General features: G+C 39.1%; 1 protein-coding gene across 1 annotated transcript in view; it reads left to right on the top strand.

Moving 5' to 3' along the window:
• Window positions 1-18868, top strand: part of LOC131371085 (CUGBP Elav-like family member 5) — a 198142-nt gene that overhangs the window by 93800 nt on the left and 85474 nt on the right. Inside the window, exon 3 of the mRNA XM_058418839.1 lies at window positions 2542-2590. Coding sequence (XP_058274822.1) covers window positions 2542-2590 — 49 coding nt within the window. The remainder of the gene's footprint in view (window positions 1-2541; window positions 2591-18868) is intronic.

The following is an 18868-nucleotide window of genomic DNA, read 5'->3' as shown; positions in this document are numbered from 1 at the left end:
CTCTCGTATGCCTCCTAGATGTTCAGTCCTATCAACTGAGAGTGTGTTTGGAATGAATAGGCATGCGAGATGAGACGGTGTGTTCCTTGCTATCCTAAAGGATGGCATGTTGAAAAAGATTCTTTGCAAACAGTTCCAGCTGCACCATAGGCTGTGTCTGAAAGCCTAAAGCGTGTATTTAGACATGTTTGGATGTGCGTGGTAGCGGGGGAGGGTGTGGGATACGGGCGCTACGCTCCAGTTAGCGCCGCTGCTAACTTCCTGTAGCAGCCCATCGTAGCCGCCGCTTCCTGTTGTGCTTGTGCGGCATGAACCGTGACAGCTCACTACAGGGAAGCATTTCATCATCGCAATGGCGCTATGGGCGAGTGCGGATCTCACCCGCTGTTCTCTCCGTTCTCTCTCTTGTCTCCCTCTATTTCATCTCTATTTCTCTACCTCTTTTGCACGCTCACGCTCCTGTGGTTGAATTCTGCAAAACAGGCAATGCAATTTTCCCTCTTACACACGTGAGGACTCCGATGAATCGAATCCCACCTGCGCACCCCAATTAGAATATTACATTTGACTGGATTCAAGTTGTAAGATTTAAAAAAAGAAAAAGTAAAAATCCTCGTTGGGCATTAGATGTGCGAGAAGCGAGCCGTCTCATACCCAATTCCATCTCCTCAGCCACATCGGAGTGTAAACAAATGCAAATGCATCTTCCACGAGTTTTCTCCTCTCGCTCTCCGCTTCACAGCACACACTCCTTATTCACAATATAAAGGGTGACTTCATGCCTCTGTGCGCAACAAAAAACAACCTAGTGTGAGGGGAGAAAAGAAATCATCCACCAAAATGACAAAAAAGCAGGAGAGCGATCAAACAGAAGGTAATTGGAGAGAGAAAATGATGGAGTAGTAGTCGTTGATGGGAACATGGCGCAGTCAGGGGGGCTGTCTGTGTTTTGCCGAGCTATACTGTGTAGATATATCTGTACACAAAGATGAGACAAAGTCTACAATCCTTCCACGTTTAATTAACCCTTTCAGACCTACATAACTCATGTACATAACTTATTACTCTGAATGCTCAATTGGCTTCAAGATATGTACTGTAATTATGAAAGTGAGGAATGTCTAGGTTATTGCCCTAACAATGTGTCCTGGGAGTTTACAGAGCTAATGGTGCTGTTTCTAATGTTTAAATGTGTCCTAGACCCAGACTAATCATGTCACGTCAAAAGATATTACCACACTATGGATCTGAATACTTTCTTCTTTCAAATGGCTCTTGTTTGGGCAGGACATAACCGTCAGAAACTGATTGGGTTATTAAGTGAGTGTTCCGAAACAAACATGGAGGATGAGCTAGATAGCAGCCTGCAGTCAGTCATGGAGCTTGTTTAGCCTTGTCAATATGCTTCACTGGTTAGATCTGGTGGGAATCTTGAAAAAGCGTTGGTGGTGACGTCTTGATTGACGAGTCTATAATTTATGCTCTCCTTGACATGCTGATTTTTGCTCATTTATTTGATCTAACCCAAACCCTCACTTTCTTGTTGTTTGAAATCAGAGGCGATTTAGAGTAGGGGAAAATGGCCACACTTTTTAGTAAGCCCAAAGAAGACTTTTTAAGCAATTAGTATAGACGAATCGTCTGACTAAAGACATGGCCTACCAAGGATAAAGGTGTTTTGTTTTTAAGTCTGGTTTGTGTTCAGGTGAAGAAGTGTGGGGCCCCATGTGAATAAAAAGTAGTCATAAAAAGCAGATACTATAATTATGTCATGTTTATTGTGCACCATTTTGTGCTGATACAGAGCTGTTTAGCATAAAAATGGCTTAAAAATGGCATAAAAACTTTCACTCGCCATGTCTTAAACCATTGGCTGCGGGTCAAAAGGTACACGATTGAGCATGTGGAACTGGTTTAGTGTGGTTGACTGTACATGGTTGCCATATTGGTTTGTAATCCAGAAATTATTTTTTCTTTTTGTTCACTATACAATGGACTTGTGCTGTGATTTGGGACATTTTATCCCAAAGCAAAGATTATGAGTGCATAATCTAAGGGTGAAAGAGCGGTCTTTATTAAGGAAACCATAAAAAAAAAAGACAGACATTGACAACAGAGAGGGTCAATACACAGGCATGCAATATCAACACAGGGAAATCCATATTCATAACCAAGGACACAGCCAAGAGCTGGAAAGAAGGAAGGTAATAAACAAGGAAATATTGCTTGGAACTGCGTGAAACACTTGGCAAGACGTCTCAAAGAGGAACAGAGACATCAGAGTATAAGTAAGCAATTTTTAATCAAGGACTAGAATCAGGACTTGTGCACACTTTTAGGGAACCAACCAATGACAGGAAAGGAGAGGAGACAGGACAGAAATAAACACACGTCATACATATATATATATCTGCATACGCAAAGCCTGATCCAAAAAATGGATCAAAAATGGTTTATTTTTCAATCCCAAGATTAACATCTCTCTTTCTCTTTCTTTCTCTCTCTCTCTCTCTCTCTCTCTCTCTTTCTCTTGTCTTGCAGATGACACGGCCTATTCAGGTTAAACCAGCTGACAGCGAGAGTCGTGGAGGTATGCCCAAATCTATTACTTCTTCCTCAGCTAATCTCTTCCTCTATCTTTTTTCTATACATTTTTCGTTCCTGATGTTAGCCTTGACTTAAGTGATCCTGTTCTGTTAGTTTTTATATATTCTCTCTCTCTCACACACACACACACACACACACACACACTTTCTCAACCTTGAACACCCTCCTTTCCTGACTCTCCCTTTTTCTCCACTCACACTGTTTTAATATGTGGTTTCATTCTTGATATTAGCCTTAACCTAAGTGATCTTATTCCATTCGCTCATGTTTTCTCTCACTCAGTGTCTGACTCACTCATTCTCTCTCGCCTGCAGCCTCTCTTGCTCTTGCACTTCTTCGCTTCATCTCACAAACTCACTTTCTCTACATTGCACACCCCCCTCCATCCCTCCCTCCATACCTTCCTCCTTCACTTTCCCTCTATCCCAGTTTCTCTCTCTCTCTCTCTCTCTCTCTCTCCATCTCTCTCTCTGATGGCTGTTGTGGGATTTCATTTTGACTAAAGCGATTGCATTATTGAGTGAAGAAGTGTGTGTAGGCCACATCCTGGCCCTGCCAAGTGCATTACCATTAGACAGTAAATTAAAAAGTCATTAGAGGAGAGAGTGTGACTGGAGCCTGGGATTTCACAGCCCTGCCTGCTTTTGTTAAATATACGAGAGGGATGAGAGCGGAGAATATGAGGAAAGACGACTTCTCGGTGCACAAAGCGTGATCAATAAAATAGCAGGGACTCTTGCCAAGATCGTCAATTTTCTCTCCTTTCTTTTGCTGTTCCGTCTATCTGTTGGGGGGGGGGGGGGGTTGCATGTTTTTGTGTGTGAGGGTGTGAAAAAGAGAGAGAGATAGATAGAGAGAGAGAGAGAGAGAGAGAGAGAGCGCAAACTGGAGTTTGTCAATGTTCAGTGCAACAAATTGTTTTAAAAAATGTTTTTTTGTCTTTTCTTGTACAGATCAATATTTGCATTTATTGGAATATTCATTAACTAATCATTTCATACACAGTACACATTAGCAGTAGTGCTACGCTGATCTGACAACTGGCACCCTCATCCACAGTGAATACCTGTGATTATTAAAAATGAATGAATGACTGAAATGAAAAACCTGGAATTTTATTTTTTAGCTCCTGCAACATGTTGAATCCCGAGTGGCTTCCTATTCACTACACAGTGCACTCTGCACCCAATAAAATGTTATTCTTCCCCAGTAATAAACAGAATCCAATATGTGCCTGTTGAAAACTTTTTCTTTTTCAAATGACAAAAAAAAAAAATAAAACGGATTAGTAAATGTGTTTCTGAAGGAAATGGCAGCTTGGGCATTCCTTATTACAACAGTGGTTGTAATAGCCCCGATGTGTGTTTGGGTGTTTGTTGTCTTGTCCTTGTTCTGCAGGTGTTAGCTTGAAGGTTAGCCTGAAGAGAAACAGAAGCTTAATGTACAGTAGCAGCAGCTTGTAAAATGTTTTATAGTGACCATGGGAATAATATACTGTACTGCCCAGCCATGTGCTTATTAATGGAAAAGGAGAAAGAATATAGTCCCCACCTGTCCCATTAAACTCTGTGTGTGTGTGTGTGTGTGTAAGGGTCAGTCAGGGTTGGAATAGCTTCTTCTTATCTTCTTACTATACTATAGAGTAAGATAAACATTGTTATAAACATTGTTTGAATTTACATCCGAACAGCCTAAATATGAAGATTTGTTTTGTCTGTATGTGTTGGTGTTTATGTACATGTGTGTGTGTGTGTGTGAGATTTTTTTTTAATGTCCTTCTGTGGAATTTCATTGGACGGTGTGTGCTTAGTCCGTCCAATTGTTTTCCTCCACATAATACGTCTCATTTGTGTTTATTAGATATGACTGTATTTCATTTTGACAAAAATCAGTCAAAATACAGATACAAACCTTGGGGGGTATAGGATTAGGGGTAGTGTGCATACTGTCTTCATACTGTCCTGTTATGATTGTTCCACAAAGGTGGCTAATAATTTGTGAGATTTTTTTAACAAAAATCTGAAATCTAAAAACATATATGAATGTCAGTTTTCATCATAGATAGACCGCCCCATAGCTAGCCCAATTATACCCCTTTTTTATTCTCTCTTTGAAGCGTGGTTATGACAAAATCTTGTTAATGACCAAGCGGGACCGAAATCAGGTTTTATATCTTCTAACGCAAAGCTAAACGCCATACACTTAAGCCAAAAACGATAAAGCATCAGAGCCAATTATAGGCTGCTGAAAGTATTGTAGCTGAAATGTTGCCTTTGAAAACTATTACAATCAATGGAACAAGGGCACCTTTAGCACAAGGGACCGCATACAGACGTTTCAAAAGAACTCACAGGGACTTTACTATATCCCAAGTGCACACTATATGATTTTAGCCTCACTTTTCCAGCCAGCAGTACATTTTCAGTGAATTAGCAATCAGCGGACACTGTTACACAGTCAATAATTGCTTCACGTAGCCATCGTGGTGCTCGTTAAACATGATTTTCCAGAGGACAATGCAGAACGACGTAGTGCGGTCAGAAATCTGGAATATCCATTGTTAAGCATGACTCTGGTTATCCTCATTTCCAAGGTACAAACATGGACAAACAATAGGGATTGACTGCTATACAATCATCACAAAGATCTCAAAGCTTTTCCAGTGCTGCCATTATATGATTAAAAAACTGACACAATGCCCTGGATCTGAGTCTGTGTTTCCATCAACTATCTGATGTTTTGAAAGAAATGAGGAACTGTAAGGGGAAAATGTGCCAAATGGAGAATAATGGACAGTTTTGTTGTGTGACATTCATTCATTTCTTTATCTATAGTAACTCTTTTATTCAGCTCAGGGTCACACTGACATGAACAGTAATATGTTATATATGCTCATTGATGCATATAGTGAGCGAAAGCCTAGCCTGTGTAGTCCGATGTCTGATCACACACACACAAACTGCTGAAATAGTAAATGGTGGCACAGTGCATTGTAGCTGCAGACCGGTCGGCACGCCCATGCTGATCTTTGTCCACCTCCAACAGCAATCGGTAGGTGAGCATCAGAACTGGACCTTGGAGCAATGGAAGAAGGTGGCCTGGTCTGATGAATCAAGTTTTGTTTTTTATCACGTGCACTACCAGGTGCATGTTGGTCGCTTACCTGAGGAATCGATGGGACTAGGATGCACTATGGGAAGAAGGCAAGCTGGCAGAAGCAGTGTGATGCTCTTGCCAATATTCTGCTGGGAAAATTTGAGTCCTGTGAGATCATGTGGATGCTACTTTGACACATACCACCTACTTAAACATTGTTTCAGACTAAGTATACCCCTTCATGGCAACCGTATTCCCTAAAGGCAGCTGCATGATTGTACAGGAATGGTTTGAGAAACATGGCAAAGAGTTTGAGATCTGTCAGATCTCAGTGTGATCAAGCATCTGGACAAAACAAATCCAATCCATGGAGAACCCACATTGCAACATAGAGGACTGCTGCTAACATCTTTGTGCCAGATACCACAGCACACCTTCAGAGGTCTTGTGGAATCCAGAGGTCTTGGTGGCCTTCACAATATTAGGCAGGTGGTTTTAATGTTATGGTTGATCAGTGTATATTATTCTTGTCTTGAGGACAGTATAGTCATTCATATGCAAACATACCCACACCTTCTCGGATTTAAATGCATCCTTACACCACAGGATTGACTTCTCTTTCTGCCTTCTCCATTCCTCCTGTCCTCAAGAGAAAAAAAAAAAAAAACAACAGTCCCTACCTAGATTTGAAATGCTACCCCTGAAAACTAGGATCAATGCAGCAAAGCTTTTACAAGGGCACCTCCAGCACAGGGGAACGAGCAAAGATTCTTTGTATTGTCTATTCTGATCCAGGACTACTCAGGACACGTAGGGACTTATCTTCTGCACACACACACACACATTGATTCAGATTGGATATACTGTAACAAAATCATCCCATAACCATAAACTACATCTCAGCCTTAACAGATATAAGAAACGCCATAAATTATTGCAAGTAAAACGTCATTTAAATAAGAACAGCGATAGATTACAGTACGGCTTTTCAATACTGAATATAAGCATTGTTTTTAGCAAGTTTCTGCATATAAGAAAGGCCTTAAAGTCAGGAAACACACACACACACTCACACACACTTGAATCTGTAACTTGTGTTTGATTAGCGCTTCAATTATCCGTATCTGTATTTGGATTTAAAGTGGGCGTGGCCTAAGCCATTACAGTTCCTCATCCTCAGCTACATCAATCCAGTTCATAATTGACATGCGTTTGCTAATCCCACTTGCACCAGCATACAATATTTTCTAAGAAGTTTAGTTAGTTCTATTTCTTAAATGTCATTTATGCCCATGATCCTGATTAGGGAATTATAAAGGATTCTGTTAGTATGTACATCGCACAGCACGTATATTCACATCAAAGATCGTGGACTTTTTTTTTAATCCCAGGAGGCTTCACGTCTGTGAATCTCGTGCCCACACTGAAGTAAAAATCCCATGCGAACCTCTCGGCAAGCTTTCTGGAATAGAAATAAAAGTGCATCTTGTATTAAAAATCCATTTAGAACACATAATGTGTTTATTCGTATTCGGATCACTAGTCCTGAGTCATGTCTCTGCTGACATTGCGATGGTCAGGAAGCCCTGTGGCACAGCTGCACTGCCACAGTGGCAAACTCACTCTCCTTGCTTTGTCATAAATGATATTTATCCCTCGCTCGCCTTTCTCCTTGCAACCAAGCACACAGCGACGCATCCAGAATACCAAGTGCTTCTCAGCGGTCCAAACAAAAGAGTCTCTCTGCATGTGTGTCTCTGAATCTCAGCCGAATAGAGACGGCCACTTAAAGGGGCTTTTGTGCCTTTGATGTCTTATTCTCAAAAAGACTGCTGGCTGCATGCTGTATGTATAGATGTGAAACGTGTGTGTGTGTGTGTGTGTAGAGCTGACAGAGAGGTTCGCTGCAATCAAATTGAATGACCTCCTAATTGAAGTTGTTATGGGCAGGCAAGCACAAAAAGGCACATAAACGCACACACACACACTGTTATATAAGTGTGTGTCATATTCACCTACGTGAGAGCTTACGACTAGATGACCTTAGAGAAAAATAGATGGACACAGACCTGTGTGTGTGTGTGTGTGTGTGTGTGTGTGCCTCTTGGGCTGCATCAGCATTAGCAATAGAATTATCATGTGATTTGGAATGAAAATTTAGCATTCACACATAAAATCCAGTCAGAATATTGATATCCAGTAGCCTATCAGAATGATTAAAGCATGTTTTCAATATTAGCTGAAATAATTCTCTCAACACAATCTTGTGTGCTGGTTAGCGATGCTAACTATCAAGCAGATTGTGCCACATGTGACTAAAATCACCACTTTTTCTTCACTTTAGGAAATAATGGCCAGTAGAAATGCAATAATGGTTTTGAAAGATAATTAAAAGGATATGATTTCAGCTGAAGGAGTATTTCTTGCTAGCTCAGATGCTAAGCTTGAACCCATGTTAGTCTTCATTCGTTAGCATGAATCCTCCACTCAAGAAGCTAACTGATATGTAAGAGACTAAACAAACCACATGTGGATGGAATGAGTAGTGGTTCTTCTCTATTTCCTAATTTCTTCTCTTGGGTGGAAGAGGGATTTTTTTTATTTTAGTATTTTGACACTCATATGATGATAACTAGCCTTAAGCTAGTATTTGTAACATCACCCAACCACAATTTAACAATACTTACACAATTCTGTCAGTTTAATGACATTTTACACACGTTTTCTATTTGTTGCTAACTTGGGGATAGTTTGACCAAATATGCTAATGTGGCTAGTCATAAAAAGAGGCATTAGCATGAACCATTGTGTTTGTTTGTTTGTTTTTTGGCTAAGTTCTTGCTCGATAAAGCATTTTTTAATGGTACAAACATACACAGATGTTTGCGAAACTGTTTTAGCATGTCATTAGGCTAGCCATCAGATCGTTTGTCCTTGAGATAGTTAATATTGGGTTTCTCCTTGCTGATAATAATCTGAAACTGTTGCATGTTGTCCTAGCAGCTATGTGGCTAGATGATAGTGTTGTTATGGTCTGGATGAGTTCAAAAGTTTCCTGTTCTTTAAACTGTAGATCATTAGAGCGAGTTGTGTTCTGCGGTAATCAATATGTGTGTTTCTCAATCAGGAGTCAGGATTCAATATTAGGAGAAAGGACCATTACTGTTTGAGCTTTTCATGCCATTGTGAACATTAACAAAATGCCTCATACATTATAAACCAGACTGGCTGATTCGCTGTACTTATGAAAGACAATAGTATCGATCGGATTGCTAACAGATGTATTTATGGAAGATGGATGCAAGTATGCATTAACCATGCATGTAGCACTATATGCGTGTGTGTGTGTGTGTGTTTGGGGTGAGGGGCTTGTTAGTGCTGTTATATGGCCCCTTTGCTGCCATCATACAGGGACTTGCATTTACCGTGAAATTACCACAATCACTTATATATAATGACCATGGTTTAGTCTCTGAGGTCAAGACCGTGCCACCATTGGGTTGCCAGATTGAACACTGAAATCCAGATTTTTAGATGTTTTACAAAATAAATCCTTTTAAAAATGGTTCCACTTCCCCTGTTCCAAATATATGCACTACAGGCCCGATTTGCATCTCTTAATTGTCCATGATGTATGAGTGTGTGTGATTATGCACACAAAATGGATGGATGGATGGTTAGATAGATAGAGTGTTTTTGTTTTTTTTAAATCATTATTAGTTATACATGTTGTGCAGAGCAGACCACACATGGCATTATAATGTATATTGACACTTGTATTACAACATAGAAGTTTAAAAATGCTTGTATAGAAGTATTAGCATATTATAATACATATACATTTCTTGCTGCAGTGTACTTCAAAATCTGTTTTTCCGCCAAAATACTGTATGACTCCTTTATTTTGTCCTGGTGGTTGCTCACATTGACAAGTGAAACATGAAAAAGAGTTAAATATGATATAATTGACTAGTTCATATAGTGACTAGCGAATAAATCCGCATTATATACATTTATAAAACCTTTTAATGATGGAATAGTTGCTGTAGTTGTTTGACTGTATTCCTTTGGTAAGCATTATTGCATCATAAAATAGAAGAGCCAATCATGTCAACGTTCATTAATTGGCATACATTTGTTTACAGATAGATCTGAAAAGCATGAATTTGAGTGCATAAATATTTGCTCCTGTTGCTATAAAACCCCTAAATGAGTTCTTTTGGTGTTTAGCTTGCTAATGAAGAATTATAGTCATTTTTTTTTTATTTAATTACCGTCTACAAGACACTTTTAATTTATTTTAAAGATTCTCAATTCATTTGTTTGACTTCCTCTGTCTTGACTTTTTTAATTATTATTATTTTTTAAATATTTAATGTATATCCAAAATATCCGCCATATGTTTTATTTGAAGTTGGTTTAAAAAAATAAATAAATAAAAATATTTTATGATGCAGTACATGTGTTGCATCCCAAATCTGGCTGGTGAGTTTCGAATGAACTGGCGTCTCAGATATGTGAGCAGACAAGGGCAGATGGATGAATAGCATCAATCATTCACAATGAGGAAGACAATTAAAGAGCGTTCGCTGGCTCTTAAAATACTCTCAGATCTGCCAGCTTTTTCTTACTATTCTCTTTGATCCTTCTTTTCAGATGAGGGAAAGAAAGTGAGAGCACGAGGAAGGCAGCAGCTAAATAACTAAACAGTGAAAGAGAGATAGAAGGAGCTCTTAATGAAGAAAGGGAGAGGAATGATTAGGGCAGTGGCTGTTGAGTCTATGGTGGTTTGTGTGCGTGTGTTTTCAAGCAGCATCCACATCAAAGTACAATTTTGTTTTGCCGCCTTTCTCGCTCTTACACTAGCCGGCCTGGGTCCAAAGTGTTTGATATTCTGCTCCAGTTTTTCCTCATCTCTTCTGTCTAACTCTTCTCTCCTGTGTCCCATTCACAGTAGGCTTGGTACACAACACAACAAACAGTAAAGCCACGCCCATTTCATATTAGCCAACTTGTCCACACAGTAATTTGTCCTTTAGGGATGTAATGCAGTGCCATTTCCTGTATCTGTACCTGATCTGCATGTTTGTTTTTTAACCACGTTCATGCAGTTATTCTTTTTGTTTGTACCTCACAAATTTAGCTGTTCTATTTCCCGAAATACGAACAAATTATTAGCCAAATCTTAACCACCATAACCTGGAGCAGGCTCATAAGGACTGCCATATATTCATGTTAGTTAGGTCTTTATTTTAATTGTTATTTTTAAGTTTTTTTGTTGAGATCCCAGTTTTGATCTACAACTGAAGTCTGAACTAGATGCCCTGTAAACATTTCTGGCTGTGTAAACTTTCAAAAACTAGATAAATTGTGCCGTCCTGTTTGTCTCTGTATCTGTATTGGTTTTAACCTCATTGAGTTCACTTTATTGCGAGGGACACTGGCTTAGTTTTCGGCTTGTTTGCCTCACACCTCCAGAGCTGGGGGTTCAATTCCCATCACTTTCCAGTGTTTGTGGAATTTAAATGTTCTCTCTGTTCTTCAGGGGTTTCTCTGGGGTTTCTAATCCAGTTTCCTCCCCTGTCCAAAGACCTGCACTCATTCTAGGTTGATTAAAATCTCGAAATTGTCTGTAGGGTTTGGACGGGTGACATGATTGTGCCCTGTGATGGGTTGGCACCCCCCACCTTGTGGAATAGATTCCAGCTTCCCTAAAACCTTTGTAGGATAAGAGGCACAGAAAATTGGCTGAATGTCTCTGTTGTCATTGTGCAAGTACAACAGGTAAAACATCAGGAGATTCATTGCACAGTTCCCCGTAGTATATTAATATTCGGTTACATCCCTTCTACAAACCACACACTTCACAAACGATTAATCCACTCCTTGTGCGTGTAAGAACTCTGAAGGGAGGTTGCCTTCATAGTTCGCTGTCTTCCTCATTGAAGGTGTGTGTTAATCAAACCGGGCATTGCAGCACGTTATGGGTGCTTCATGGCTGCCAAAGTAGACAGTTTATGTACTCTGTATTTCACTGTGCTTCACGCTGAACTGTGTTTTCAGACACTACTACAAAATCTGGACATTGTGCAGCCTAATCAGCTGCTTCTGCTTTGTTAGAATCAAATCGGTCAGCCAAACCGGCCCTTTGTGAACAAGATTGGACATCTCTTGCCTCTTAGATCTATTCAGACTGATGATTTGCTTTCCGAATCTATACTCATTCCAGTAGTACACTGGCTGTAAATCAGGTGGAGGACAAGTTTACTGATGCTTATGCTGATTTTGCATTTAAACAGGCTTAGACGTATTGATTTAATTGTGTTGAAGTTATGTGTTCACTTATAATTTCATACATCGCGGTCTCCCTCGCGTTTCGACTTTCGGTTTAAGTGGACGTTTGCCCGAGCTGAACAGAAGATTTCAGGATGGATTTCAAAATGGAAACACTGGCTGACTTGCTTTGTGATGAATGACTAACTGCAGTCCTACGAGTGGAAAAAGTCAGGCTCTGGGTCATTAGCAGTGTCTCCATACTGATTACCTGACACTTTATTGCTGTAATAAAACAAACCTTCATTCTCTTCGCTATTGATCTACAAACCAAGCAAATGAGCCGCCTGCGCCATAAGTCGTGCCGCCACGGTGAGGTGAACGCTCAGGGCCAGCGTGAGTGGAGCTCTGTCCCATCTTGGGCCAACGCAGTCTGGAAAAAACACTCACCCATCACGGCACTGCTAATGTTCTTGGGAATGAAGGGTAAATGCTTTCGAGAGGTTTTACAGTGCATTTGGGAGCCATTTCCAACTCCTCTTCTGGAGCTGTGTCTGTCTCATACAGATTGGCTATGAATGCCAAGAAGGCAGCCTGAGAAAGCTATAACAAAAGACTTAAGTGATGCTGGTGCCTCTGCTCACCTTTTTATTCTTTCTCTTTTTACTTGGCTCCTCTGTAATTCATATTTCAGAGAAGGGTAAAGGCTTTGTTGGGTTTTCTTTGACTGAAATGAGCTGAGAGATAGCAGCTTCAGAATAAAAGAGAGGAAAAAACCTGAAAAATTGTGCAGGATGACTCAGACAGGTGCCTTCACTCGCTCGATCGAAGAGATGCACGGTTTTTCTCTACCACTGGATGGACTTGTCATAGAAACAACATAGAAAACAAAGCATCAGAACATTTGTTAATATTTTGCTTATACTGAATTTTATTATTCTATTATTATTCCAGGGTTATGATGAAAAACATTCGAATAGCGTAGTATCGTTAATGTTTAATGAACTGGGCACTGCTTTTTTTTTAAAGTTAATTAATGCCTGTTTAAGACTAATTATAACTTTGGAAAGGAAAAGCGAAATAATTTCCTACTGTATAATTAAATAAAAGAAACTGTTCATTGTTTTGGCTTATGTTTAAGGATTTCCAATACTGATGTTATATAAATTGGTATTTCCTGTTGACCAGTGTAAGAATTTTGTTGCTGATTTGGATTTTAGTGAAGTTAATACAGTGGAACCTCGGCATATGAATTTAATTTGTTATGGAGGCGAGTTCTTAAGGTGAAAATGTGTTTTGCAAAACAGATTTTCCCATAAGAAATGCAGATAATCCGCTCCAGCCACCCAAAAATATTACCAATATTACCAAAACGAAGCGTATTGCTGCTTACAAAGAACTGACCCAAACCAAGCATTCCATGTCAAGGGTCCTCACAGGAAGTCGTGCCACCAAGCTTGGGCTAAAAATAGAACAGACCACCCACGCCACCGATCTGTCGCGTGAAAACTCACGTAGCTTTTGAATGCACGGCGAAGGCAACGTTGGGTATCGTGAGTTGCCTCTTTTAACAGCTTTCGCTGACTGAATAAAAAAATCAGAAAATCCGTAAACTCACTCTGGTTGGCTTTCCACTGACACAAACAAGTTTTGAACAGTTCCCAGACGTCTGCGCAATTTAGCCGTCATTCGCTTCATTTGTATGCCGAAAATGCTTCGTATGCCGATGTAAATTTCTTTGGAAAATTTCAATTCGTAAGGCGAAAATTCCTAAGGGAGGGCATTCGTATGCCGAGGTTCCACTGTATTTTTCTGTAATGTTCTTCACTCTCTTGTATAATTCTTTGTATCTTTGTTCTTTGTAAATTCTCCTTTGTAACCTTGTAGTCAAAATGAATTATTTACACAAAAAAATCTCTGACAAAATCTGCTCCTAGGGCTTTATAGCTTGTTTTTGAGGGAGAGGCTAAGGAGCATCACAAATACCACATATGCCATTTTCCTATAGATCATTTAAATAAACGACGTCTGTGCTTTCCAATTCCCAATTTTGTTTGGTAGCTAACTCATATATCAGTCTGACCCTAACAGGCTACAGCAATTTTCTTCGATTTTATTCATGGAAAGATGTAAGAAAAACCTTTTCCAGCAAAATGCTAGCGTGACTAAGAGTGGCAGTGCATGTGAGTCCCATCTCAGCTGTTATTTCGGGGAGGTTACTTTCTCCGCTGTGCGCTATCTGCATTATTTATCTCCTGCAAACCTGTATCTCATTTCTGACACCGTGCTGGCTTCAGTGTGAGCAAACACGGCCTGGAACAGCACTGACATTTTGCTGCTTATGTTTGGAAGCTGAAATGACAGAGCCAGCCGTGTGTAACGCAGCACCTAGGTGCCAATCTCTTCTTCTCACTGCTGGTGATCACTTACTCTTAAGCTCTTTGCTTTTTAAATGGACAGAACGTAATAAGTGTCAGAGCATGATCCAGAAAAAAAGAAATATAATGATCACATGATCTACAGATTCATAAAAATTAATTGTGCTGGATCAAGTGCTATTTCATAAGCTGCTGCATAATGTGGATGGAAGCCATACTGTTAAATGAAGCCAGATGTGCTGTGATTAATATGATAATTACAATTAGGACTATAGCAATATCCCAGATTCCTATTAAATATTACTTCAGAGCTTGCCATCTTCCCATTCGATTATATCATCATATTTAGCTCTTTTATGTTAGATCATATTACTGATCACAGCAAAAAAAAAAAAAAAAAAAGTGCTACCTCCTTTTTCAGTCCATATTTTCTAGCCCATATTTTAAAGGCTTCTTGTGGTCTAGATGCTGTTGAAAACACTGTTTCAGATTACAACCTTAGAGGCATCCTCATCTTACAATCTCAGAGGCACTGAACTATTTGCATTTGCATATTAATTTGCATGATCTGAATGGAAAATAGACTTAAATTGACGTGTGTAACTTTCCAGTGTAATATTACAGTAAATTTTGCTCAGCAGCACTGAATGAGTCCATTTATTAGTTTACAAAGCAAATTTTGCCATGATTTCCAGAACGTTAATCAGTAATGATTATTGTCTTAGTAATATATACTGCAACTGCTTGAAACAACACTATAGCTGGCTTATAATAAGCACTTCATAGAGCTAGAGCCACAAAATGGCTATATTGTAATATTATTTTTCCGTATCTTCTCTAACCTGTGTTATTATAGTGCTTCTGTGGCTTAGAGCTGAGAGCTGTACGTTTAACAGGATCAGGTTGTCCAAATATTGTTTTGTATCCTCTTATGCGTGGGTTAATAAGCGTAGAGTTGGTCTGATTTACTCCATGGTGGCTGACACAACACATGAACGGGGTACAAAAGCAGGTATTAGCAAGTGCATGTTCTGTTGTGTTTCCCTTTATCATCATCATGCTATAGGATGACCTGGAGAAGAATCTTTGAAAGCAACCAGACTCAAAAGAGCACTTGGAATTTTTAGATAGTGGGATAATAAATGATTCCTCTTCTACAACTGTGTATTGTAGTGCTAAACAGTACAGTGGAACCTTGGTATATACGAATGCCATCCCTTACGAATTCTTGCCTTAACAATTGAGATTTTGCAAGAAATTTCCATCGGCATACGAAGCTTTATGAACGAGCTGAACTGATCGCCGGCAAAGTTGCGTTTTCGTCTAAGAGCCGTTGTTTGCGCCAGTGGAAAGCCAAGCGAAGTGAGTTAACGAATTTTACGCATTTTCTTCAGTCACTGAAAGCTGTTTTGAAAGAGTCAACCCACGATACCAATGTTGCCTTCATCAGGTGTTTTTTGGGCCGTTTTTTTTGTTGACAGATTGGCGGTGTTGGTAGTCTGTTCTAATTTTAGTCCAAGCTTGGTGGCACGACTTCCTGTGAGGATCCTTGGCAACGGAATGCTTGGTTTGGGTCAGTTCTTTGTAAGCAGCCATACAGTTTACTACGCTTCCTACTGGTAATATTGGTACTATTTTTGGGAGGCTGGAATGGATTATCAGCATTTACATTTTCTTACAGGAAAATTTGTTTCACAATACAGATTTTCACCTCCATAACGAATAAAATTCATATGCAGAGGTTCCACTGAACTCTTAATAGGATGCTCAGTATGAGTAGATTAGAGTCCTGGGGTGAGCACAGGACAGGCTTTAGAATTACGGCAGCAGTTCAGGAAATACAAACCTACAGGATCTATCTGAAATTATCCACTGAAACAAAGGTGAGACTTTGATTTCAGCGTATCCACATAGAGCCATCTACAGCAGACGAAGTACAGAGAATGAGGCAGGAAATCACTGTCAGGTATCAGCTTTGATATGGGTATTGTATCAAAAATGGAAATGCATCTCTAATATGATTTTCTTAAAAACAAGATTCATATTAACGGAAGTCAGTTTAGATTTTTCCACCTCTCAAACCCTACAGAAGCTCTGTTTTTTGTGGTTATGTGCGAATAGAGGAGATAAGCGTACAGCTCAGAAGGTTCAGTCACAGCTTTAGGGAGCGAATGCCCTTTAGGGGTCCACTGTAAAGTGTGAAAGGCTTTCAGGGGGTAATGCAGTAGCTACGCTGTGAAAGCGCAGATAGAGAGAAGGTTAACAAAACTCACCGACTCAGTGTTCCACCTCACTAACCACTACTTTATAGCAAAATACCGCGTGCCGGAGATGGAGTGGCAGAAAGTAAATGAAACGTGTAAAGTCTAGATGCTGTACCACCACGAAGGTCAAGGTGTAAATGCGAGGCTGTAGATATAAAATAAATTTTTTTTTAAAAATCAAGCACAACCTATTTACAAAGAGTGGAAATATGTGTTGTGAGTATTATGTTGTTGCTTTGCTAGAAAAGAACTAGATCACACCCCTGGTTGTTTTTTCTTATTTTCCTATAAACGCACATTTTATTTTATTCCTTATTTGCAGTGATTTCTTCAGAACCTATTATATTAGAATTCGTACTAAATGTATGCTTTCTTACATGTACAATGAAAAAAAAATGGAATATGTGGTCAGTCCACAAAAATAAAAAATATTTCATTTACATAACGTAATTACGTTTCTCTACAGAACGCGATTTCATTGCTTATACTAAAGTTAATTTTAACATGTTTTTAATTATGAGGCTGAATGATGGAGAGTCAGTGTGATCAGTTCACGTAGTAGTAACGTTACAGTGTGAAAACTTTGTTGCTTCTGATAGGAATTATAAATATTACTACAGCTATAAATATAAGTATGATAGTGTAGTGCAGTGGTATGTGCATGTTACAGTCTGTTGCAAAACACTAGGACTCTCAGTTCAGGTGTGAATGCAGTATTCAGGGCTTTGAAAATACATGAATTGTGTTAATGTTACTATTCAATCATGTGTATCCCATATACACATTTCAATCAAATAAATTTAATGAGCTTTTTGTTTTAGTGTAATATCCAATTCTGGAAGCTGATTGTATTTTTATTGATGCTTGCATATACGTTTATATATGTTTACATTTTGGAAAAATACCTATTGATAAACCTTAATGTTACAATATAAGGACTTAATTCTATTTGTTTGTATAGCACTTTCAACAATGGACGTTGTCTCAAAACAGCTCTATAGCATTATATACTGTACACTACCAGTCAAAAGTTTGGACACACCTTTTAATTCAATGTTTTTTGTTTAGGGATTTATTTTCTACATTCTAGAACAATACTGGAGATTTCAAAACTATGAAATAACACACATGGACTTCAGTAATCCACATGTAATGACAACAAAAACAACAGTCAGTTGTTATTTTAAGACACGAAGGTCAGGTGTTCTGGAATAGTTCTTGCAAGAACAGTATTGTCAAGTGCATTTGCAAAACCCATCAAGCACCATGATGAAACTGGCTCACATGAAGACCATCCCAGTAAAGCAAGACCAAAATTTACCTCTGCTGCAGAGGAGAAGTTCATTTAGAGTCACCAGCCTCAGAAATCACCAATTAACAGCACCTCAGATTAGAGCCGTTATGAAGGCTTTACAGAGCATCAGTAGCAGACATATCTCAATATCAACTGTTCAAAGGACATTATTGTGGATTTCGGCCGCCTTCAGCATTGTTTTACAATGTAGAAAGAAATAAACATCAGGAAAGATGTTTGAAGATGTGTCCAAACATTTGACTGGTAGTATATATATATATAAGTTAAGGTTTAATTTACTCCTAATGAACTCCCTGAGACGGTTAAAGCACCACACTGTATATAATTTCATATAATGCCGCATTCACTTGTAATCATGGTATGCACTGCGATATATTTAACCCCTCAGTGAAATAGTTTATTATTCAGTTATTCATTTTATAGCTCGCTAGACAGAAACTGTGGTTAATTATTCAACAGTTATGATGAAACAGGAAGACAGGAAGAATGTACAGTACATAGTTACATAGTGCGAGGATACAGCTCCATGGTTTATACGGATATATTATAATATATTTTGTATTATCCTGTTGTGTCAAGGTTAAAGGCTGACATTACAGTATGGATTGGCAGAAGTTAATTAAAAGTCGTCGCAGCGGCCTGTCAGTCATGATGTATTGTCCAGTTGTAGTTAGTCAGGGGCGTTGGGTATGTGGACCAGGCCGTGTTATTACATCCGCTCCTGATGTTCCTGATGTTATATGGAGTAAAGCTGATGTAATGCGAGTACATCACATGAAACCCGACTTGATAAAACTTCTTTTTTCCCATAAGCCTGCTGAGCCATGGAAGTGTTTAGAAGGAATAGCAATTGGATGCATATATATACGCCCCCACACACATAGACATGCAATTTTCACAGTGTTGGATATAACACACCATCAAAAAAAAAACCA

The sequence above is a fragment of the Hemibagrus wyckioides genome, linkage group LG20 (assembly GCF_019097595.1).
Source record: "Hemibagrus wyckioides isolate EC202008001 linkage group LG20, SWU_Hwy_1.0, whole genome shotgun sequence".
NCBI classification, from domain to species: Eukaryota; Metazoa; Chordata; class Actinopteri; order Siluriformes; family Bagridae; genus Hemibagrus; species Hemibagrus wyckioides.
This window is presented reverse-complemented; position numbering and strand designations above follow the sequence as displayed.